We start from the raw sequence: 25,263 nt of genomic DNA, 5'->3' as shown, positions 1-25,263 counted from the left end.
AATTACTCTGTTCTGTACATTCCATAATAGCTTCCTTTCCCATAAGAGATCCATAACTTTAAAAATTTTCCAAGTTGCACTGGACTTGGAAGAACTGTCCCTCAGATATTAAAAGAAAAAAAAAAATCTGAATTAAAATCTAGTACAGGGCTATTAGGATTCTGATAGTCTGATATATGGAAGCTTAGTAGTTTTTAAATAAGCAATATAAATAAATTATATTTAGTTTAAATTGCATTGTTCCTATTTTTAGAATGGACAATGTGACACATCCTAAACTTAGACAGAAACACATCTGTGGAGAAACAGACACTGTCCATGTTCCAGCCCAGCCTACCAGCACACCCAGCCTCCTGGGTTGTGGGGTTTTGGTTTTTGTCTTGTCAAGAGCTTCCCACGTCAGACTGTTTTGGCCGTAGGACCTTAGGACTTAAATCACTCAAGGCTCAGATTTGAAATCTCACTGACCAGTGAAAACCAAAGTGATGTTATGTGTGGTACTTACCCAATAGTAGGACTAATATTATGATCAAAGTGGTCCTGGACAAACCGACAAACAATGCTCGATTTCCCAACCCCAGTATCCTGAAAATCAAAGAAAGCATGACAGTGAGTCATGGAGTCATATCCAGGAGACCCTAGATACTTCACTTGATTTATTTTCAAGAATTAATATTTGACTCTTTTTCTTGTCCTATGGCAAGCAGGGCACATTACACATTTCAGAAGAGAAGTGAGGACATGGCTTATCCTTTTCAAACATCAGCATTGTGAGTGAATCTCCCTGGCCCTCTTCCCAGGACTCCTTTCTCTCCAAGCCCTCTATTTTATTGGGTGGATTTTATATTCCTGTTGCAAGGACTGCAGTCCATCCAGCATAGCCATTTACTTGTACAAGCAAACCTTGTGCTTTCCAAACACGGTGCATTACACAGCAGAGCCAGAGAAACAATTTCACTAAGGCCTGCTGCACAGCCAGCCTAAGGAAGCTTCTAAACCAGACTAAAACCACAACATTTTAGCACTCTGACAGCACTGACTTAGTGGAAATAACCTTTTCATGGCATGACAAACCAGCACACTTAGTGGAAACTTTGCAGAGGCTTTGGGTGGTTTTGAAAAGGTAGGAATCCAAAGATCTGGATCCCCAGAGATGTGCAGCTCTCCTGTGCATGCCATGTTAGAGGCCTGCAGTGCATTACTTTAAAGGCAACACACCTTACTTTCTACATTGCAACATGACAGGCTGATTCCATTTGCAGGAATAGTCTTTTTTTTTTTCTTTTAATACATCCAATCAGTAGGGAAGAATAACAGCAGTACAATACTGGAAATAAAATTCAAAATAACCTGAAGGGGCAGGAAAAGACTTGAAATTATGCAGCAATATTATTTAGGTATTTAAGATATAAATAAATTCCCTAAAATGCAACAGTTTTCAGTTTTGCCCAAAGCACTGGATGGTAGGTAGAACTTAAATTATACAGGTAATTATCAAGGAAGAGGAATAACATTATCGCTGTATCTTCCACAGAATTGCAAAGAGCCTCCTTAGAGACAAAAAGGATGCCAGGAAATCGATACTGACCTTTCCAAGACATTAACAATGACAGCCTAGGGTCCAATCTAACTCATTAAACAGTCAATGGAAAGTTTTCTATTAATTTCATTGAAGTGATGGCAGAACTACCAGAGTGCACCTGGTAGCTCCAATTGTATCCACATTTTAACATGACTGGTTTACACAACACTCTTAAAAAACACTGAGATAAGACAATACAGTTTGTTAACAGCATGACAGACATAAGTATATATTACAAAAACAGAAAAGCAGCTTTTGCCCACACATAATGACAGATTAAAAATAGCATTTCTGCCTCTCTTATAATAATTTTGCATTGTCATCTTCTTTTTGTATAAGAACGAAAAAATGCCTGTATCTACATTTCCTTTCACCATGCTTACATGAAACTGTATTGTCACGCCAGTCTTTATAGACAGCACTTATTAGAAAACCATCATTTAAACGCTCATATTTAATTCAAAGCTGTCCTTAGTCAGCTTAAAATCCATAATAAATGCTCATGTTACACAGACAGTTGTTTATCTACTCTGTTCAATCAATAGGAAAAAAGATCAGAGAGGAGCAGTGTTTAAAAACAGTCCTGTAGCCTTTGATCAATAGCAGTAACACATCCTGTTACTATTCCCAAATTTTGCCTTCATTATCGATTCCAGCTGAATTCGCTGTATAATTACTACACCAGGATGGCAGAACACGCTAACAAAAATAAAATTAAAAAACCCGTTGCCCTGAAACTGAGGATCTAATTCTTTTTCCAGATTTTAAATGGTATAGAGAAACTAGAATTATCACCCACTGATTACAAGGAATTACATTTCCCTCTTGTGGGGACAGTGTTTCTGCCACCACGTTTGGAACTAGACTCCGGTGACCCAACGCTGCTTCAGTTTCATCTGCTTCCTCCAGCTCCCCTGACGGGTCACTCCGAATGGCAACTGCAATTACAAGAGAAGCCAGGGTCTCTGGCAGGGACGTGACATCCACAAGCCTGGATTAAAGCTTAGCTCATTTTCCTGGAACCTCTTCATCTTTCGGTTCGCGGTTCTTACGAATGTTTCATGATAACATCAAAAGGACCTTTCAAAGTTTCTATTGCTTTCACATCTCACAATGAGCACAGTTAAGCATATGCCAGGCACACCAACAGCCCTCCAGGAGCTTAAAGGCATTCTTAGGCTTTGCTTCTGAGGTTGTTTGCACTACCAAGAGGGCTAAATATCCCCCTCGAGTAACTGGAGTGAAACCAATGGGCTTGGACCACAAGAGAACCTGTTTCTAGGACGAGCATGCTGCAGCCAGTGGCTGGTGCTTTCCAGGAGCCAACAATTCATTGCACCAGGGAGATTCAGTTGAAACAAGCACTCCCAGCTTCCCTTTTGTTGCCTGGAGGATGCAAACCACCATCTACCAGAGTATAATTAGAGCACAGAGGGGAAGGAAGTAAAATTGAAAAAGCTTCCTACTTCAGGCAGTGATTATCATTCCATCACGGGATTTAAAACTACTTAGACAGTGTTCAGTCCATGTTACTGAAAACTGCACTGACACCCACAAATCAAGACATTCACCTGCCTGAAAGCACAGCAAAACATGGCATTATATAACAACTTGAAAAGAGCTAATGAGACCTTAACTTTTACTACAACAAGGAACTATCTTTCAAGTCTCTCACAGAACACAAGGAAAGCAGAGTTGTTGTTTCAAAGAAGCTTCTCAGCAGTGCATTGATATTAAACCTCCTTGCTAAGGCTGTATAAACCTTTCATGCAACCATCTGCTTTGTACTTTACTGTATGGTTTTTCTCTACACAAACCTATTTTTCTAACATCTCATGGGGATGATCTCCCTTGTTTTGTTCTTTCTTCTTCAAAAGATTATGGCAGATTCATCAAGCCACATGCCTGGGTAACATTCAGGCATACAGAAGATTTATTTTTCCAATTCTCAAAGTTCTGCTATCACACCCTCCAATCTGTTTTTCTGTTTTGTTTTACCTGATGTTGGTGTACATATAACATCAAACACACACAAAGGCATAACATCTTGGCTTATGCAAAGGTCGTGGCAGCACTGAGCAGAGTGGATTGGACAAGTTTCAGAAACTGAGAACATGCCCTCAGGAGTTATGTTGCACTTCAAGAAATAGATTCTGCAATTCTTTGGGAAAAATCCTCATTCACGAGAAAACCAAGGGTTTCAGCACTATAGTCATTAACTCCTCATGACCAATAGCATACCAATCCAGGAAAGAAGTGGCAAGAAATGAATAAGTATAAAATAATTATTGTGTATCAAGGTGTTCACGAGTCACTCCAGGAACCAACAACGGGTTTCTCTTTTTCCCTTTTCTTCTTCATAAGCCTCCTAGCACACTTACAAAACACCAGTTGTAAACCGCATTGTAGCGAGATAAGCAAAGTGGGTGGGGTAGGGAGGAAGGAAAGAAGCAGAAATGGAATTCACAAGAAGTCAGCCACTATTAGTTTGCCAGAATAAGTAGCGACAATTTCAGAATCTCCCCTGGTCAGCAAAATGGATTCAAAAATCTGAAACTGTGTCAGATGTTTCTGATAATAGAAAGAACCAATGTAAGCATGACTAATTCCAGATTTTTACTCTTTAACCAGAGAACACATTCTCTGTTCTTTCAGAATCCCTTACCAGCAGATTTAGGTGTGAGGATTTTAAGAGCACCAGAATGCCACAGAAAACTGTGTGTGCTTCCACCCACACTCCTGCTCCCAGGGAACCACCCCACTTGGCTCTCCTTGGCTCTCATTACTGTAAAGGAGATGAGACTGTATTTCAACCTAGCAGCATTACAGGATGCTGGCAACTCATTTGCAGGCAAACAACAGAGCTGCTGACCTCTTCTGGCTGATTTGTAGCAGCTCACAAGGAGATTAAAAAAATAAAGCAGAAAAAATATGAGCAATATATTAAAAAAGAAAACCATTTTCCTATTACAAATAGGCATTTGGTATATTCCTCCATCTATTGTTCCAAACACATTTATCCCAGCAGAAAAAGCTAATGCAGAAAAATTTAGTTCTTTAATTTAAGTCTTGATGTCTCATTTATATCTTTGCACATAGGGCCTGGTCCTCCAAGCATTTTTCCAAGTTGGAGGGAGCTATGGTACCCTGTAAACACATCTCTGATTAGGCTATTAGTCTGCAGCCTTGGTATTATAACGTTTAATGGATTGAGGGTCAAGCCCTATTGTGCTGAGTAAACTAATCTCTTCATGTTTGGTTTGGGGGTTTTTTTACATCTGAAATGGAATAAATGTTGGATTCACAAAAAAATCCACACATATCATGACTGATGACTAAATAGCAGGCCTATAATCATGCACACTGCTGCAAGAGCTTTTTTAGTCTCGACTATGCAGAGTCTTTCTCTGCTATGTTAACACACAGGGCTTCCTAAGTATGTGTAGAATTAGATAAACCATACAAAAATCCTTTATCATTCCAGAACTCTGAAAATACAAACAAAACAAAACAGACCACTGGACAACACTTCACATGAGGAAATGGCACTGTAACAATGAACACACTGAAGAAACTGCCTTCTGTCCTTCCACTTGCAAAGTAAGGAAAAAAAAAAGAAAAAAAGAACATCTGGCTTGTAACCAGCACAGATCTCATGACTAACTTCCCATTTCAGCTTTAAAGGAAGGTTGAGACACCCTGGAGACAGGCACCACAAAAATCTACATTAAGAAGCAATGGAGAACTGACCTTTATAGAAATAGGGATCCCACACATGGCTCCTTAAGAAGGAAGTTTTCTCATCAGCTTGGACAAAGCCAGGATTCAATCAAATTTACAATCTGAATTTGCAAAAATGTTTAAAAATTAAAAATGCTTGTCCCTTCAAAACATTCCTCACAATGACTAAGAGTCACTGAGACATCAACTACAGACAGGTCTCATTAAATCTGACAGAGTTTAACATGAGTTAGTCGTACAGATCGGAAGAAGAATGAGCCCTGGCAACCTAGAGGGTATTAATACTAAATGCTCAAAAATCCCCAGGCAAAGAAGATGTTATTTCAGTAATAATATGAGAAACATTTGGACCTGACAAGTTTTTATCCTTTCCCACAAGCCAGACACTGATCCCGCTGCTCATGCGTCCATCAAATTCAGCAGGACTTCCCTGCACCTCACAGCAGGAATGCATCTGCTCCTCAGAGGCCATTTGTGCCAGGCTCCCCAAAAGCTGAGCTGCCAACCACCCCACTTGAGCAAAGGCAGCACAAGCATTTGGTGGCTGAACCCTTCCTCTGAGGATGCCTGATCAAGAGAAAAAGAGCACAAACAATGGAGTCAGGGTTAATTTAGTGTAACCCCTGGGAAGTCTGCCATGGCAAAGCTTTTTCATCAGGCATAGAGCTGGGACTACAAAGCTGCTCACACTGATGGAACTCGGAGTTTGAGCCAGAGAGGAGAACCAGAGCCTATCAGCAAGCTGCTTTGAAGCCTCCTCCAGACAGGTTAACATCAAGAAGGACCATTAAGTGCATGCACCAGAAACATGTGTGGTCAAATTTGTCTCTAACAATCCTCTCAGTGAACAGTGAACCTTCCAGTGAGATAATACCACCTTCTGTCTTCTTTAAGACAGAGAGAAAAAAAAAAAAAAAAAAAAAAAAAAAAAAAAAAAAAAAAGGCTTGATGAAACATACAGATTTGGGGTGCTGTCAAAAAGCTGTCCCACTCTCCTGGAAAAGGACCTGCTTAGAGAGGAAGCTGGCTGCTGGCTGCTCTTCATTGTTAAGAGAAGCAACAATTCCTGGCTCCCTGTTACATAGTCACACTACCAGAATATCTTGGCTTATTCGTCCCTAACTGAAAAATAACAGAGGAGCCAGTTTATGCTCAAGATTTCCCAAGTTAAATTCCATTTTTTGTAACACTGATTTGATTGCCAGTGCTAGTGCAGTGAGGAAGGAGAGGTCTTTGTCTTGCTCAGAGTAGAGTTTTCACTGTTGAAGCATTAAAGACGTACAGATCAAAACACTTGAATTGGTATGTAGTTACCAAAAAGGAGAAAACTGTCCTTTATTACCAATGCATTTGGTATTTTATATACCAAAAACAGGCACTGAAAACCTTTGCAACTGGCCAGGTCAACCTGAGGTAGAAAGACAGAATTTAAACTTTAGGGGAAGAAAAATAATCAATGAGTCACAAAAAAATACAAACGCAGAGAGACCATTCATTCCAGTAGCTCTGTAAAGCACAGCTGGTTTTGGCTTGGCAAATCAGCTTCTGCACATTTAAAGGGCTCTTCTTTCCACTGTCAGAATTGGCCACGCTTTCGTTTTTGATTTACAGTTGAATCACCCTGGCCCATTCCCATGCAGTCCTCAGCAGGACTTTGATGGAATCTGAAAATTCACAGCAGTGTAATTGCATCTCCGAGCTGCTAAATGCTTTGCATTTCATTAGCTATCATCAAACAAACTGCAAGGCCTGCGCTGTAAAGTATCGCTGGGCTTTACCAGAAATGTAAGCTCAGCTCTGGTGCCCAGAAGGAATGCCACTCCTCGGGTAAGGCCTGGCATGCAGCACTGTACCCAACCTGCATCTAAAATGCTTTCAGGGTTGCCAGTTCTTAACCCAAAGGCATGTGACACGATAAGGTGAGTACAGGATTACGGCTGTCTTCTAAATTCCAGTGGAGGCAAAAAAGCAACAAGCTGAAAAATAAATTAAAGCTTTGCAATTTGCAGCCTGCTTTAGTCCTCTATGCCTGCCTTTAACATTTTAATCATTACTCAGATGATCAAATGCATGTAGCATTGCAATACTTTCCATGTCTTACTAATCCAGTTACAGCTGCTCTGGAAGGCTGTGACAGGCAGCTTGAAGAGCATCTCAAACTGCCTTTGGATTTTTATCAACTGTATGAACATACAAGGAAGAGTTATGCACAACAGATTCCTGATCACAGTTTCCAAGGGCAGTATTTTAATCCAAGAATTACTCTACCCAATAAACTTTTCACTAACCCTAAACACATCCTTTACCCTTCCCCGTGTTCGGGTATCACTTTCAGTTGTCTAAAAACACTGCTGTAAGGAGAAATACCTTGCAGTAGACTGAAGTTCAGAGACACCCCTGGGACTGAATTGAATCTGCCAAGTGTTGGGTTTGTCCCAGGGAAAATGAAGCCATGCACTGCAGAGCGATGTCTAGGACGAAGTGCAAAAAGCTTCTCGCCTTTGTTAAGCTTTTCCATCTGCAAGATGTATCAAGTGAGCAAAGCTGTCACTGCATAACTGCACAGATGAAAATACAAGAGCAGTTCTTAGACTCACACACTGGCTCCCAGCTGCTTCACCAACACAAAACCGCCCGAGGCTTCAGCCTGAATCAAAGGCATGCAGGTACAGGGGCTCTGAAGCCTCACTTCTGCTGTCAAAATATACACATCCATTCCGGACACTAATGATTTCTGTAAATTCCAAATTAAAATATTTGGCCTTATACCACCAGTGATCTTCAAGAAACTGCTGCCAAGATCTGGGAGAAACTCATCTGCAAAGTAAATTTTTGAAAGGGAAGAACTAGGACCAGAGCTGGCTCCCAGAAATGTCATTTTGTGATCATGTACTTTCCTGAGTGAAGGGTACTTGCCAAATGAACAACACTCACATTGAATACTGGAACCCAATTGCCCACAGTCCCAGCACTGGATCTCACTGCTACTCTGTTTTGAGAGGGAGGATGGCCACCACTGGCCTTCTCTAGTGGGTTTACCCTGGCTGGATTCTGCAGTCTCATTTCAGTAGGAACCACCAGAGTTCTTCTGGTCATCTGTCCCTGTGTGAACTTTACATGAACATCACCATTTGCATTTCCCTTTGTTGCATTCCCTTCTTTAAACTCGTAATATATGGTAGTAAAGGTATCTTTTAAGTCACTTGGTACATTATTCCCACTGAGCTGTGATGACCTATGCCAACTCTCACATAGTCAAAAACCCTACACATCATTTCCAATCGCTTTCAGGCCAACACTGCTGTTGCAGAGCACAAATTAGCTACAGAATCAGACTTTTTCCTCTGGAGCACATTAGAATTATATTAATTCCCTCTACACATAAAAGTGCAGCACTTGTTCTACTCACAATCAGGTCAGTCCTGTTACATCAGAATGCAATCCTCCCTCCTAGTGCTGCAAGGACTGCATTTGGCACAGGAATTCTTGGCTGTTGTTCTCAGCTCACTAGCTGTTATATGAAAATAGTTATTTGATTTTACCTTGTAACAGCATTATGGGGATGTAAAACAGTGATAGTTGTAAAGCATTCAGACAGTACAGTAACAAAGAGCTATTTAAGTGCTTTAAGAGATAGCCAAGCACTGAGTTTGTTTGGTATTTATATGCGTCTCTAACACCACCTGTATATTTCTACTGGCTGTTTTAAAACAAAAGAACATTTACTAGTCAGGGCTTCATGTATCTGACTCCTGTGGTGGGCTGATGCTACCTGGAAACCAGGTGCCCACCAAAGCCATCCTATCACTCCCCTCCTCGGCTGGGCAGGGGAGAAAAAAAACATTACAAAAAACCTGTGGGATGAAATAAGGACAGGGAGAGATCACTCATTAATTACTGCCATGAGCAAAATAGACTCGAAATGGGAAAATCAATTTAATTTATTGCAAATCAAATCAAAGTAGGATGATGAAAAATAAAAATTAAATCTTAAAACACCTCCCCCCACCCTTCCCCCCTTCCTGAGCTTTAACTTTACTCCCAATTTCTCTACCTGCTCCTCACGAGAGCATTGTCTCTGCCTCTCACTCCTCCTCAGCAGGAAAACAGCTCACATTCCTCCTCTGCTTACACATGAGTTCTTCCCATTCGGTGCAGTTCTTCACAAACTGCTCCAGCACAGTCTCTTCCATGGAGTGCAGTCCTTCAGGCACAGACAGCTCCAGTGTGGGTCCTCCATGGAGTCACAAGTTGGGCCAGCAAAGTTATTTCAGTGTGGGCTTCTCTTTTAGTGGGTCCACAGGTCCTGGCAGGAGCCTGCTCCAGCATGGATTTTCCATGTGATCACGGTTTCCCTCAGGCATCCACCTTTTCCAGAACGGTCCCCTCCACTGGCTGCAGGAGGATCTCTGCTCCACCATGGATCTCCATGGACTGAAGGGGGACAGCTGCCTCACCATGGTCTGCACCCAGGTTTCAGGGCAACCTCTGCTCTGGAGCCTGGAGTACCTCATCCCTCTCCTTCTCCACTGACCCTGGTGTCTGCAGGGTTGTTCTCTCTCCTGTTCTTACTTCTCCCTCTGTCTGCAATTTGCTCTTGTGCAGTAGTTTTTTCCATTTCTTAGCCATGTTACCCCAGAGGCATTACCACCATCACTGGTGGGCTCAGCGTTGGCCAGTGGTGGGTCCACCCTGGAGCCAGCTGGAATTGGCGCTGTGGGACACCAGGGAAGCTTCTGGCAGCTTCTCACAGAAGCCACCCCTACAGCCCCTCCACCACTACCAAAGCCTTGCCATGGAAACCCAATACATCTCTGAATGGAAAAAAATCATCTGATCCCTTTTCTTGATTTGCTTTCCTTCAGTCCACATCCATTTGCAAAACATGTACAGTGACCAACCATCTGCTTCACCTTACAGCCGAAGGGAGTCTACAGCCTTGTCCACTTCTGTTCCCAACCAGGCCCCAAAGCCAAGTGCCTGCTGCCTTACCAGTTCTGGCACCCTTACCAGTGTGATTATTCAGCATGTGGTTTCCTTCCACACACATCCTGCACACATCCTCCCGTGGAATTAAACTCAGGCCTGCACAGCTGCTCCGGTATCTGTCATACCCAGAGCCAGAGAATGCAGTCCTACTGGTCCTGGTGGTGTGTAGGCTTCTTCGGAGTTAGCAAGTTTCTTTGTAGTCACAGGCCCCTTGCTCTCCATCAGATCCCAGCCCAGTAACCTTTCAGAGATTGCCCAAGTTTCAAATAGACTTTCTTTAATATTTTGCTACATCCTTTTCTCTCTTATAGACAAAAAAGAATATTTCCATCCCTCCATCCCTCCATCCCTCCCTCCCTCACAGACTGCAATATTAATTACAATCTCTTCAACTATCTACTTTTGTCAAAGACATTACCCAAAGATCACAAGCAAAAAACCAAACTAGAGAGTACAAAATCAAGCACTGATGGCCAAAAGCACTTTGTCATCCTACCAAAGTGATGTGCCTGGCCAGAGATAAGTGAGACTGAAGAGCAGCTAACGTCTGTATCATAGCTAATGCTAGCAAAAAATTCACTTTGCCAGTGACATCAATACATTCATGCATGTAATATTATATAAAACCAAAGTCTTTCCTACAGTGTTTCCAAAATAATTGGCATTATTCTGCTATCATCACTAGGGCTCCAATCCCAAGCACATCATGCTGGGTTGATGGCATGGAGAACCATAGCTGCAGCCTTAAGAATTACAGAATCACAGAAATGGACCTCAAAGATCATCTACCTCCAACCCACCTACCATGGGCAGGGACATCTTTCAATAGACCAGGTTTCCTAGTGCTCCATGAAGCCTGGCCTTGAACACTTCCAGAGACATCCACAACTCTGGGCAACCTGTTCCAGTGTTTCCTCACCCTCACAGCAAAAAATGTCCTCTTAATTTCTAATCCAAACCTACTATCTTTTTGTTTGAATCCATTTATCCTTGCTCTGCCACTACATGCCCTTGTAAAATGTCCCTCTCCATCTTTCTTGCAGGCTGCCTTCAGGTAATGGAAGGTTGCAATTAGGTCACCCTGAAGCCTTCTCTTCTCTCTCTTCTCCTCTCTTCTCCTCTCTTCTCCTCTCTTCTCCTCTCCTCTCCCCTCCCCTCCTCTCCTCCCCTCGAATCTCCTCTCCCCTCCCCTCCTCTCCTCCCCTCGAATCTCCTCTCCTCGAATCTCATCTCCTCGAATCTCCTCTCCTCGAATCTCCTCTCCTCGAATCTCCTCTCCTCGAATCTCCTCTCATCTCCTCGAATCTCTTCCAGTTTTCTCAGCCTCCCACTGTACAAGAGGTGCTCCATCCCTCTGATCATCTCGGTGCTCTCCTCTGTGCTCTCTCCAACAGGTCCATGTCCTTCCTGTGCTGGGAACCCCAGGGCTGGATGCAGCACTGCAGTGGGGTCTCACCCCAGCAGAGCAGAGGGGCACAGTCTCCTCTGTTGCTCTGCTGGCCACGCTGCCTTTGATGCAGCCCAGGATGTGTTTGGCTTTCTGGGCTGCAAGCTCACATTGACAGCTCATGCTCAGCTTCTCATCCAGCAGAATCCTCAGGTCCTCCTCAGCAGGGCTGCTCTCAATCTGTTCATGCCCCGGCCTAGTGTGATACTCATTGCCCCAGAAAAGTATTCCACATCTGCTGTGCACTCATTCTTCCAGGACTTACAAATCGTGCTGCTCTTACGAAGCTGGCACAGGAATATAAAGTGATGTTTTTTCATGAGACAGAGGGCTGTAGAGCAATAGAGACAAGAGAGCTATTCTTCAGCAATAAAATTAATGCTGCAGCCAACCTACCTCTGCTTTGCAATTTTTAGAGCTCACCTAATCTGATTTAAAAAAAAATAACTAAACAAACAAAAAACAACCCGAAAGCCAAATCCATATTCCAATTCCACTATTTATGCTTAATCACTACATCTTATCATATGAAGTGCAAGCTAACCACAGTGCTATGCTACCATGAGCATGGACAGCAAAGATAACAGCCTTTCATTGTTGCTAATATTATTTAGAAACTGCTTCTCCACATCTAATTTCCAGCTAGTTCTTTAGAAACTGCATCCCCACACCAAATTTCCAGCTAATTCTCTGTGTCTTTTCTTACACCTTTCCTTCCCCTTTGCACACAAGTTATCAAATTCAGAACAGCAGCTGAACTGCCAAGAGAAATTGAGGATTTTAAATTGAAATCAAAGAGCAGAATCTCAATCAATTTCTTATGCCCTTGACAGCATGTGGTATGGGCAGCTGTGGAGAGAGAATTGCTTAGCCTGGTGAAAAGGAAGAAGGAACTTGGTGTTTATTTGCATTCCTTCACCTCAAATTGTGGCTTGTGGGGGCATTGGCTATTCATTTAAGATGCTCAACTCCATGTTTTGAACTGCCTCTACAGTTTCAAGTAGGAGCATGATCTCTATAAAAACCAGCTGCAAATAAGGTGTTATCAATCTGGCTGGCTAATAAGATGAGAGGATGAAAGGAGAAAGAAGAGGAGCATCTTTGAAAGGTCACACACACGCAAATCTCCTTTGGACTAGCAGCACATGGCAATGAACAAGCAAAAATCCCTCCCACTGGATTGCATGGGGGACCCAACAGTACAAAGCCCGAGGATATCCTTAATGAGACTTGCTAATGCTTCACACTACAGCGAAGCAGCTTTTGAGTACAACAGGGTGGTTACAAACTGTGCACAAGCAGTCAGTCGAGCCTTTGGGGAACCTCATTGTCAAACAAGGCACTGGCTGATTAAGTCGCAGGAAACAACTTTGCATCAATAAAACTGACTCAAGACTGAACTCGTGGCAAGAGAGGAGACCCCTCGCACTACCTGACACAGCAGCCCAGCAAAGAGAGCTCCATCACAGAACCACAAACACCACCGAACCCTTCTGCGAGGGCTGGGCTGTGCTGCAGTGCGAGGGAGGGCATTTCACTGGGCAATAGCACCACCTGGTGACTCCTGGGACTGGGGGATCCACTTGGCCACGCTGAGATTGGAGCGGAGGAGGGACACCGACTGCAGGGCTCCAGAGAGCTGGGAGCCAAAAGCTGGGTAAGGAGGGAAAGAGGACAGCAGGATGAACTTACAACAAGTAGAAAGGTGAGGCAGACCGAGAGGGAAAGAAGAGTGCCTGAGCACCTGCCCTTGGAATCACAGGCATCTCCCACTGCTGGTACCACCTTGAGGAGCCCTCTGTGGCAATGGGTAGTGTGAATGCCAGCTTCAAAGGAATGCCCCTCTCCCACAATTAATTCATTGTACTAATGAACAAAACGAGGAAAAACCCCACAAAGCCCACAAGAACCCCGCCCAAACCTGCACAGTATCAACAATGTTGTATGCCATAGAGGGGAAACTTCTGGGTTAATTTTAGAAGACTGCTGCTGTGGGACTTCAGTAGGAAGTCAGTGACTGTGGGAGTCAGTATCATGCAAACAAGAATCATACCTCTAATTGCCTTTTACTGACCCCTGGATCATAGGATCCTCCTGACCATGGTATAACACAGAGCAGCAGATAAACCCACTACAGGTGCCTTGTAAGAAAGTGTGTTACAGAATCATAGAATTACAGATTGGTTTGAGATGAAAGGGATCTTAAGATCATCTAGTTCCATCCCCCTTGCCATGGACAGGGACACCTTCCACTAGATCAAGTTGCTCAAAGCCCCATCCAGCCTGGTCCTGAACACTTGGACATCCACAGCTTCCCTCAGAGACCTCAAACCATGGCATGCTTTCCTACCACCCTAGTTCACCCTGATGACATCTCCCTGCTGCCAGCTTGCTGATTTCCCATCTGAGCTCCACTCCAGACCCTTAAGTATGACCTCTCCCATGTTTACCATTTCATTTTTCAGGTGAGGATGAGAAATGGGCCCTGGTTTACCATGGGTCACACTCTTCACATCAGTGAAATAGGAACTAAAAGGAAACTTCACAGATCTCTCCCGCAAGTCAAACCTCAAACAGGAGGAGCTAAATAACACTAAAATTAATTAAAACTGCAAGTACTGCTTCAATATGTGTGCAATTTTATTGATAGTAATACCTGCATTTTGGTAATTCCAATGGTCAGAGTTCATTTTCTAGACGAATTTGGGAGACCTTAACATCTGCATGCTGCCATCCCTTTCCTACCCACTCTATCTCAAAACACACATACAGTCACAAAAATCTACTTGATGTACTACTCCTCCAGCAGAGAAATTCCTATTTAAAGATAAAGTAAAAAATGTGTGAATAGTATCTACTTAGAAATCCTCATAATTGTCCCTGAAGTCAAAAAATTAGGTAAGGGAAGTAACATACAAGTCACTGTACCTCACATTGTCAGTGATAACAAGTATTGATTGCAGGGGTTTTATCTCTATTGGCCATATGCACACTCACCAGTATAACAATTTGGTTATATGTCCCTCATCACCATTGTGCAATGCAGTGATCAGACAAAATAAATCTAGTTTTCAGACTACATGCATAAATAACCTGAGGTTTTCATAGTTAAGTAAACACATTCAGCAACAGCATCCTGACAAATGTTGTTTTCAAGTACAATTTGCCAGCAAAAAATGAGATAAACAATTCTGTGTAGTTCTTTCCAAACCAAATTCTTTTCCTAAGTGAATCTTCCCCACATATATTATAACAGCTGCAACTTTCAAAATACTGGTATGGTGAGGAGATAATCTTGGACTTGAATTGCTGTTTGACACAAGCTGCTGCTCATACTCCAACACCCTACCTCTTTTCATTGTCAAATTCTATCATTAGGGGTCATGATTTAGAAATGCAGGCTTGTTAGTGCCACCTAGTAAATATGAAAACAAGGTAATATCTATCCCTGTCTCAACACGGAAGATTTTAAAAATGTTCCAACCAGTCTGAAATTGATAATCCAATCCAAACACTATAATCTCACATTGCAGATTGCTGACAAGTACCAACAGTCATTTTCTTTTATTAAATGAAGGCAGTGGCTCTTACACAACCAAAAATGCCCGTCAACCACAGCATTTGACAAAATGGCTCTTATGTTCAGCTTGCTATTTCCCTAGTATAAAAATTGTCCAGCAATTGCCTGGAAAAACTGTAAAAGGGCTCAATTACCTTCAAATTTGTCCATCCAAACTCAGTAAGCCCTATTCAATTCAATGTTCAGACATATTCCTCCCAATCTGTAACTGTCCCACCTGCAACTTGTTATTGCATTTCATACCAGAGAGGAAGAAAAAAGCCACATAAATTTTAAGTACTGAATGAAACACTAGTTGAAAACTTCAGTCCTGGAGACAAGAAAGCCCAATCCCTTCTCCCTTGCAGCAACAAGCAACAGAGAGGAAGAAGGCAGTTTCAGGGGGCAGCTATAAAAACTAACATTTCCTCTAACAAACAGGAACCAGCCTCATGGCCACGGATCTTTGCTCCACAATAGCAGAGCCCTGGTACCGGGTATGTCCCCTACCAACAACCAGAAGAAAATAACTCTTCCTCTGGTCTCCACTGGCCAAAGGCAGACGGACACCATCAGCCTTGAGCGAGTCAGGAAACACCACAAGGGTGGGACAGAAACTAAGGATTCCCAAGGGTGGGACAGAAATCCGTGCCTGGATTTATTGCCAGAAACTCTGCCTCTGCTTATCAGTTCCTTTGATACAACAACCTGCAAGACCAGCAGCCTCTGGTGACCATCTAAGGTGTGAGCTGGTCTCCTTTATCAGCAGCCTAAAGGCTGCCCAGATGCTAATGGCACCCTCTTTACCAAGCTATTTTTACAATTTGCCAGTCTTTGGAAATCTGCCTCCATCAGCCTTCCAGACACAATAAAACAAGTGTCTTCTCCAGGGGGAATCGGGAAGGGGTGAAGTTGAGAGTTTCTGAAATTTGCTGTTATTTGCTATTTACAATTAACTACAAATTACATGTAGATACTATGCATCCACATGGACATTAGGTGGCAACATGAAGGAGAGGCCTAAATTCCTTGAAACTGGGGGTTTTCGTTTCCTGAATTTATGTGCAGGACTGGAAATGGACAATCAGAAGTTTGCCTAAACCTAAATCTGTGTTAAGAAATGTTTCACCCAACTGTTAGGTTTAATTATCCTCAATTAGTAGTGATTTCATATTCATTGCACCTATTCTCTGGATGTAAAGTTTTCCCTAAGACAGCAAACATCACCACTTATTTTAAACAGCATCATATAAATTCCCACCTGGTGCTTTCCCCTCTATCACTCCTGCAAGTAAACAGAAGAGATAACAGCAGGCATGGTAAAATAAAACCCAGGGCTGAGGTTTTTATCTGTGGATTTACTGTGTGCTGCTGTGAAGTTACTAAATGTAAAGCTATCTGCACCGAACAGGCTCGTAAAGGAGGGAAATCATCAGTGCAAGGCTGTAGCCCTTAAGCAGTTGACTCCTTGAGTATGTTCACCTCCCGTTGATTTCATCAGGAATGAAACTGCAGCAACTTCTAAAAGCTGGTAACACTAGTGCCATGAAATTCAACTTTTTAGGAAAAGGCCCTTCAGGAAAACCAGGTTTTGAGGCTGTTACTGTTAAAGCACCTTCTCTCCATCACAAAAATAACTAGGATATCAGCATCTAACTTACAACTGACTTGCAGGAGGAAGTTTTTATTCACCTGGCCATTTCTTCTCATCTTCACTCAAAATCTGGAAACCAGAAATGGTTAAAAGTGTATAGACTTTGCAAATCTCAACTGAAAATATGCTGGGAGCATTTCAAATGGAATGCTAAACCATGGAGTTTAGTACATTTAAAGACATCTCCTCAAAGGACAAAGGGGTAGAAGAGTGCGTTTCATCTTTCCCTCCAAAGCAGGAAAAGCCACACAGAAGGTACTGAGGAGTCACCCTCAAGACAGACTGTCTGGATATGAAACACTTCCAGTGTCACAGCCTGAGTGTTTGGGATTACATGGAACTAACTCCAAAGTTCCCACCGATCCCAGACATGGCAGAACAACAGGCACAAAGATTGAGGAAGACATATCAACTGACCAGTGAGATCCTACCAAAGGTCCCCTGTGTCACATCTGTGATAGTGCTTTTGACTGCTTGAGAGATACAGCTGAATTTAAAGCAATGCAAACAACAATTCTGCAAGCTCCACTGGCCAAAAGTGTTTTGAAACACAAATGAAACAGCACTAAGGCAAAGTCAGGGTTTTAAAATAATCTAAAAGGAAACTGAAGGCTAAAACCAAGGGAGAGGTTGGTGGGTTTTTTCACCCCATGTCATTATTACTACCACATTTTTTGGTTTGCTCTGTCTAGCTTTCTGTTTAGTTATCCCCAGCTTCCCTTTCTCTTGCTCCTGACTTTACTCCTCTGTGTTCCTCATTCCCTCTCACCAGTCCCCCTACAACGCTCCCACATGTCCTCCCTTGGTCTCACAGTTTCAGTACTCCCAACTCCTCCTCCATTAGTCTCTGTTCATCCAAATCTCCTCTATGCCAGCTTCTACACCCCTTTTTCCACTGATCTGCACATCCCTGCAGGTGTTCAAGGCCTTGAGCATTGTCTACAGGAAACTGTCCCTGCCCATGGCACGGGGGCTGCAGTGAGATGATCTTAAAGGTCCCTTCCAGCCCAACGCATTCTTTGGTCCTAAACTATTCCTGAATAACTTTTTAGGCTGCAGGGCTACCACTCTCCTTCAGACAACCTTTCTAAATTTGGATTTATGGTGTCAAAGCTTCGCTTTCTCTCTGCCTTTTTCCACATCAGCCTAAAGGAAAAGACAAACCTAGCTACAAGATAGGTAGATCTCAGCTACTCTATCTGGTTTTAATGTCAAGTGACAGGAATCACTCACGAGCTGTGTTATCTCAAATATTTAATTTGCCTAAACATTTTATCTTATTCTCCACACAGCAGCGCATTCAGCTGTGCATTAAAGCATATGCTGAGCTTTAAGCATGGGATTCAATGCAGCTCATGCAGCAAAGGCTGGAGAATGTACCCTGATACTCTTCTGGAGAGGGATTATCCTAATGCTCAGAATCAAACATATGCTCAAGGATGCTACTCAGATTAGGGTTTCAGTAACATAATCTCAAATCAAATTTATGTTATCTGGTTTTATCCAACTGCCATTTTTGTCACATATAACATGCTCCAACTGTCTGTCTGATGTCCTGGCGTGCATTTATTCTTTTCAAGCACACTCTGCAGGAAAAAATAAACAAATATATCCAAGGCAGAAAAAAATAAACATCAAACTACAGAACAATCAGTTCTGAAGACTATTCACATAAACTACACTCTGTTGCTGGAGTAATAAGACTTGAAGACAAGGTTTCATTCCCTCACTGACATTTAAACAAACCGAGACAAAAACAAAGTTCAACTTTCCTTGGATTTTCCACAAGAGCAATAACATTCAAAAAAGAAAACTGCTGGTGTAAGGGATAATGTAGCAAGAAACTCCGTATTTGTAGCACATTCACAAAATTAATATCCTAAAAGGAAGCTTGTCTACACTGTCTACAGTATTGAAAAGGTTGAAGTCAGCATGGACTATGCACCATGAATTACTTCTGGCCTAAAAGTGGTTGGAGGTTTCCTGTTCATATGAGCTTTAAGAAGGTATATTTCAAATGTTGATATTATGATTCCTAAAATAGGCACTTACATACTTGTATTTAGTATGCAAAGGAAAAGGAAAAAAAATATAGATAATGGACTTCCTAGTCAAGAAAGAACATATTCCCTTTCTCATTTCCTAAACCCCTCCAGGAATTAATCAGTTGCAAGATTCATCCAGCCACAAAGTGGAAATTCACCCTTAGAGGCTTATAGTGATGTCTATCAGTCAGTGAGAGGTTCATTTTCTTGGTGGTTTGGGGTTTTTTTTATTAACAGAGAGTGCCTAAAGCAAACAAAATTAGTACTGGCTTCCACAGATAGTAGAAGATGCTCAAAATGGAAATTGTGACTGTACGTTTACCAACACCTCAAATATTTCAGTTGTAATATGCTTCTAAATCCTAAACTGTTGACCGTAGTGATAACATATTTTTACCCCCTTAAATCACGTAGCTAAAAATTGAAGTCTCAAGAGTCAAGCTGAGCCTTGGTGTGACACCACACCACATTCAAGGAAATGCTCTTCTCAATCAGTCTTTGGCAAGTCTGGTGATTCCCAGTACAGCGTCTCTGGGTTGGCACACACCAGATGTTGACCAAAGGATTCTTTTTTGACACTGAATTCCCTGACAGGAAGAAATAGATAGATCTGGAGAATTTACACAACAGCAGTACTCAAGATGAGCTATCAGTTACCAATTACAAGCATAAGATAGAGAAGGTTAAAGCTCATCCAGTTGTATCCCACAGGTCATCAGCGAGTGTGGAAGGAGATGCAAGTGACTTCAGACATGTTCTGTCACCCACAAGCACAGCTTGGATGATGAACCATGAGATCCTATCAACACTTATGTTTTGTCTGCTGCAGAATTAAATGGGCCCCAGATTTAATTTTTTTTTTCAGAATTAAATCAACTTCAGGAATCTCCTTTAACTCATTTTGGCTCTGTAGACAGGGTTTAAAGAAAAGGTGAATCTGCTTCAGAGAGCCCCTAACTGTAGGTGAATTCCTGTAAAAGCCTGATATTTATCATTTACAGTTTTTTATAGTCCCCTGCAGGGACTATAGTCCCCTGAGGGGTCCAACCAGGACACCCAATGACGTCTGCAGCATCCTGTCACTCTGCTGACAAAGGAGGAAACAATAACTCAGGGACACAAAGTATTTAGTGGCTGGATTTCGGGCACATGCACTTCCACATGTTGCCCAAATAAGAACACGCTCTGGCCAAAACAAAAAGTGAAAAATCATAATGTGTCTACCCTCGCCTGCAAAAAATATAAAACCCATGCACCACCCAGCATTTCTGTTTAAAAATATCCAGGCGAAAATAAAAAGCATTTGTTCCATTGCCTGTTGTTCAGCTTTCAGTGCAGCCCTGCAAGGCCAGAGACCGTAATTCAAGCACTGGCATGTGCTTACACAAGGCTGTGCTCCCAGCTGGCCTCCCATCCACCTCCGCTGGCAGCTTTCTAAAGCTGGATTTGTCTTTTGGCAGTGGCGCTCATAAATGGCGAGCATTCACGGAAAGGGTGTACAACATGTTTCAGAAGCAAGCTAAAATGTGTCCTTTCCTGGCATCTTACAAACTGAGATGGAATTTCAAATATTTCCTTTCACCTTGACCTTGACACCACTACCCAGCCTCTACAAGGTATGTAGTGAGAAGAAAAACAACTCTGTAAGAATAAAAACATCGTTTATTTTGGTTCATTTTGGAAGCATGTGTCCCATGGCAGTTCCAGACACCTTCTGGTGAGGGGCTGCAGAGTTATTTCCAAAGGAGCTGCCCGTGGCCTACGGTCAGGATGTAGTGGGGGACACGACAAGGAGCAAAGAAAGCACTGAAGGCGTGCTCTGCCCTCCCTAAAAAGCACGGGATGATCCAATGATCCAACTCACTGGCATGATGATCTAACCTACAGGTGTGACTAGCACTGGATGGAGGTAAGACTTGCAGGTACCTTGTGGGCAGACAAACTCTACCCAGCTTTCCCACCTCCTTTCCCAACCCTCTTGGAAGGGTTACCTCTAACCACGTGTTGAGCACTTGGCTGGCCCCAGAAACACCTTGAGAAAAATAAGAGCAGAGGAAGCTCCAGACCTCCGGATAGAGACCACAGCTCCAAAACCAGCCCCCACATCAGGGGAGGCCGGCGAGCCACCGAAGCTGAGAAACTCCTTGCCCTGCACTCACTTTTCTGAGGCAGCACCTGAACTGTGGGGAAGGTGGGGTCAACAGCAGCCTGCTCTAGTGGAAGGTGACCCTGCCATGGCAGCAGGGTTGGAACCAGATGATCTTTTGGGTCCCTTCCAACCCAAACCATTCTATCGTTCTGCAACAGTGCAAATCTGCTAAAGCCAGCAGTGCTCACTTCAATGTGGCCCCTGCCTTCCCCTCAAAACCACAGCGCAGGAAATGAAAACAAAAAGTGCCTGTCCTGATCTTATCTGAACAGAGATGTGGCCAGGAAATCCATGACTAACCACAGTCCCTGGAGGGTCTAACAGCCCTGAAGACTGGCATTTGCAAGAAGGAGCAACAGGGAGGTAAAAGAGGGAGAGCAGCAGAGTTATGGGTCCAGCCTCCCTGTAAATGCTTCTCTCAACAAGCAATTAGCTTGAGACATTTTAGACAGAATACATCAAGAATACATCTCTCTGTACCTGTATGTGCACTTGCAGTCTGCAGCATCCACACTGCACCCAGCTCAGACACAACCCAACACAGGCAAAATGCACTGGCACTGTAATTTATAACACAAACACAAGCAAAAGCCCTGCAGACTCAAAGGCCTTTGCCCACGGGCAACTCAACTGCACTGTAACTGCAACACATTCTATCATGTGATAATTAAAGTAAATTATCACCTTAGAAACAAGTCCCAACATCAACCAGAGTCTCAGAAAACACACTTTAAATGCAAATTAAAAATGGCCTTTTAATATGGCTTGACTTAAGCCAGTTAAAAGGAACCACTTTATGAAAATTAGAGGGTTTTTCTTTTCCTCATGTATTGTTTGCATACAAAGTTTCTGCCTCCTTCACATAGTCTGCCTCAGCATTACTTCATTGAGTAGGGCTACAACTGCATTCAACTATATGAAAAAAAAATTGTGTTGATCACCATTCAACTTCCTTATTTTGGCAGAAAGAAAGAATGCAGGGGATTTTTTTTTTTGCCCAGAACTACTGTAAACCAAGAAGTTTCCCAATTTTTCACCCGGAAATCAAAAGGAGCAAGGGGCTGGGGAAATCTAAATTTAAAGAGAATTTGAGATACAGTAAAACTACAGCCTGCATATGATTTCTGGGTGATAGTCACTGCAGGGACTGATTCAACAGGCAAGTTACAAGCATGGGATGGGAGCTCACAGCTGGTTGTCAGTGGATGGGAGCCCATGAAATGCAGCAACAGGCACCAACCCCAGGGTACCCTTTTGCTACCCAGCAGATTATTAGAGACAAACTTCCCCTTTGAGGCTTTGCTGCTACTGAAACTAAAATCTGCTTCAAATTCCTCCTTCTGCTTCTTCAGAAAGCCAGTTTGGTTGGGCCACTGCAAAAGAAAGTGGAGTGTGGCCTCCACAACCACCTTTTCCTAGAAAGATGTCCCAGTCTACTCTTCTAAACAATCCCATGCAAAACTCTTGGAAGAAATTAGTAAAGAAAAATGTTTTGTAGATACATGAGGAAAGCATTAGGGCCAAGATCAACATGAAATCCTAAATTCCAAATTATGACAAATTGTTTACCTACATATTTAATGAATATGTTGCAAAATGTGTGATTCTAGTCATTTAAATATCTTATAAAATAACATGAAAAGGCTGCTTTGGGCTTCTGAAGACACTTTTTTATTGATACAAGAGAACATGCTTTTCTTGCTTGGTGTATAACTGGATTTTTATGCAATATTGACAAAGACAATAAAAACAAAATCACCAGTCCCAGTCTCCTTCTTTTGACTGGCAAAGCAAGACAATGGAATATAGAAATGCTGTGTGCCCACATTAAGTGCAAATTTCAAAGTATTCTTCACCAAAGAAGAATACCAAGGAAAAACATTTCCCAAGAAAATTAGGTATATGCAGTTCAGCTAACCATGTGTTTGTCTTTCAGCTCCCCATGGACTTAAAATCACTGCTCAGTTTTACCTGTGACTTGATGTTTCACTACAATGCAAAAACATAACTGTCTAGGAAAGAGATACAGGTCAAAGGGCTCCTTTGATGGAAAGGCTGCAATGATGGACACTTCACAAGACAGACAGCCATGTGGTCACAACTCAAAAATTTCTCTCATGATAGAGCTACTTGTTTACATAATACAAACGAATGAGTAGGTGATGATGAACCATTAACATGGGGGAAAAGATTTGCTTGGCAGTCTCTGTTCTTCTCTCAGACAAAATTATAGAAGGCACACATTTACTTCATCAGTACATTTTTCCTCTTCTCATGACCCCCTTTGTTTGCTCTACTCTCTTAGGCTACAACACTGCAGCTGTGAATGCACACGTGGCTTCTGCACGGTGCAGTGTTACTGTCTTCAGCAAGATGCTCACCTTACCATGGAGGCCACCTTGCACATACCTGGTGAGAAGAAAGCTCCATAACTGGTTCAACCCAGCCAGGGGTGCAGTTTTATTTTTAACAGCAGCTTTCCTATTTGTGTGGGGACATGTAGGCCATAAAACCATTAATTGTGACAAACATTTTAGACACAAACTAAAAGATTCCCAGTGATCTGTGTTCAGTATCATAGTGTAATTTCCACAGAGAAAATGTCACTCCTTTTACAAATGCAAGCTCACCAGCTTCACAAGCATTTTCATGCTAGCAGAACGCAGACCAGCAAGCAACTTCTTATGAGCAAGAAAACAGAGGCACAAAGAGAAGGGTGAAGAAACAAAGTCTCAGCTAGGGAAGATGTGGGCACTATGTTCAGGAAAAACTTCCTACATTAAAAGCAGTTAAGCCCTGGGACATAACTCCAGGGAAAAGATCATGAGTTTTTAGACAGAGGAAACAAACATATGTCAGGAATAAGAAGGGCTTTAGGGACAAGGGATGACCTCCCGAGCCTCTTCCAATCCTACCTCCTCTGGTCCTGTGATGCACAGTCACAACATAAAAATGTAATAAACAAAAGCAAAAGGAAAGGAGTAATGGAGGTCGTTTTAGATGGTAGTCAGCAAACCACCTCCCAAAGTCTCAAGAGTTGTCAAAGTTTCCTCAGGAAGTGACAAAGACAAGAAACTTTGCCTTAGTCGTAAACCTGGCAATCTCATCTGCGGTTGCCACACACAATTATGTCAGGATTTGGCAGGGAGTTGTAAATCACTCCTCCAGCCCACATAAAGAAAATGTTGGGAGCTAAGGCACAGGGCACTCAGCAGCCACAGACAGATTAGGAAACCTGGCAGCTGCACAGCCAGCCACATTTCAGCACTAAAGCACGGCTCAGGAACACAGCAGCTCCCCTGTGCTCCTCTCTCCTCCAGCCCCTCAACAAGGTGCCCACATCAAAACACCATGCAAATCAAATGAGAGCCATGCTCCATTCCACCACACAGACTGAGCTGGAGCTAAAACCTGCTCAGCCCCAGAAGCCTGTGGCATCTAACACAGGGACAACTGCTGGGAACAAACAACAAACTGGACTGAGAGACCAGGAAGACAGGACTTGGAGCTGAGCTCAAGTGTTTGCACTCAGGAAGATGAACACCTTCCTCATGCAGATACCTCACTGCCCAGCAGCAATAATTTACTGGAGGAAGTAGTTTAGGAGCAGGCTTGAGGACACTTGCATGGCAACATACTTCGGAGAGCTGTTCAACTGCACCTCTGTAGCTCCTACACCTGAGGCTGCGAGGCACCGGACAATTAGGCAGGCATGCTGCTCCATCTAGCCCACTGGCAAGCTGGAACCATCCCTTCCCAAAGAGCTCTGCAATCAACAAAGCCTTCCTTCCAAACTGACTCACTCCCACCCTCCTGCTGCCCCAGATTTCCCCTCTGCCTTTCTCTTGCTGGTGTCTCCTTCAACAGCTACAAATCCCATAACCATCATCTTGTAGTGCACTACCCCTGGCTGCTCCAAATCACTCCCATGACACCCACAGAGAGTTTTAAAAACCCCAAGACATTGTGGATGAAAAAGAAATGAAACGCAGATACCCAAATCCCATTTTGTTAGGTTAATGCTAAAAACTAGAGGCCAGGCTCCCTCCTGGCAATGTGGGGTTACATCCAGGAGCCAGTAACCTATTCCTCATCTC

At 42.9% G+C, this 25,263-nt stretch overlaps 1 protein-coding gene across 1 annotated transcript in view; it reads right to left on the bottom strand.

The window, feature by feature from the left end:
• RAB31 (RAB31, member RAS oncogene family) overlaps positions 1-25,263 on the bottom strand; it is a 61,719-nt gene that overhangs the window by 33,940 nt on the left and 2,516 nt on the right. The window contains exon 2 of the mRNA XM_063396649.1: positions 506-585. Coding sequence (XP_063252719.1) covers positions 506-585 — 80 coding nt within the window. The remainder of the gene's footprint in view (positions 1-505; positions 586-25,263) is intronic.

This window comes from Prinia subflava, chromosome 1 (assembly GCF_021018805.1).
Source record: "Prinia subflava isolate CZ2003 ecotype Zambia chromosome 1, Cam_Psub_1.2, whole genome shotgun sequence".
Lineage (NCBI taxonomy): Eukaryota > Metazoa > Chordata > Aves > Passeriformes > Cisticolidae > Prinia > Prinia subflava.
The sequence above is the reverse complement of the archived record's forward strand: the minus strand, read 5'-3'. Positions and strand labels throughout refer to the sequence as shown.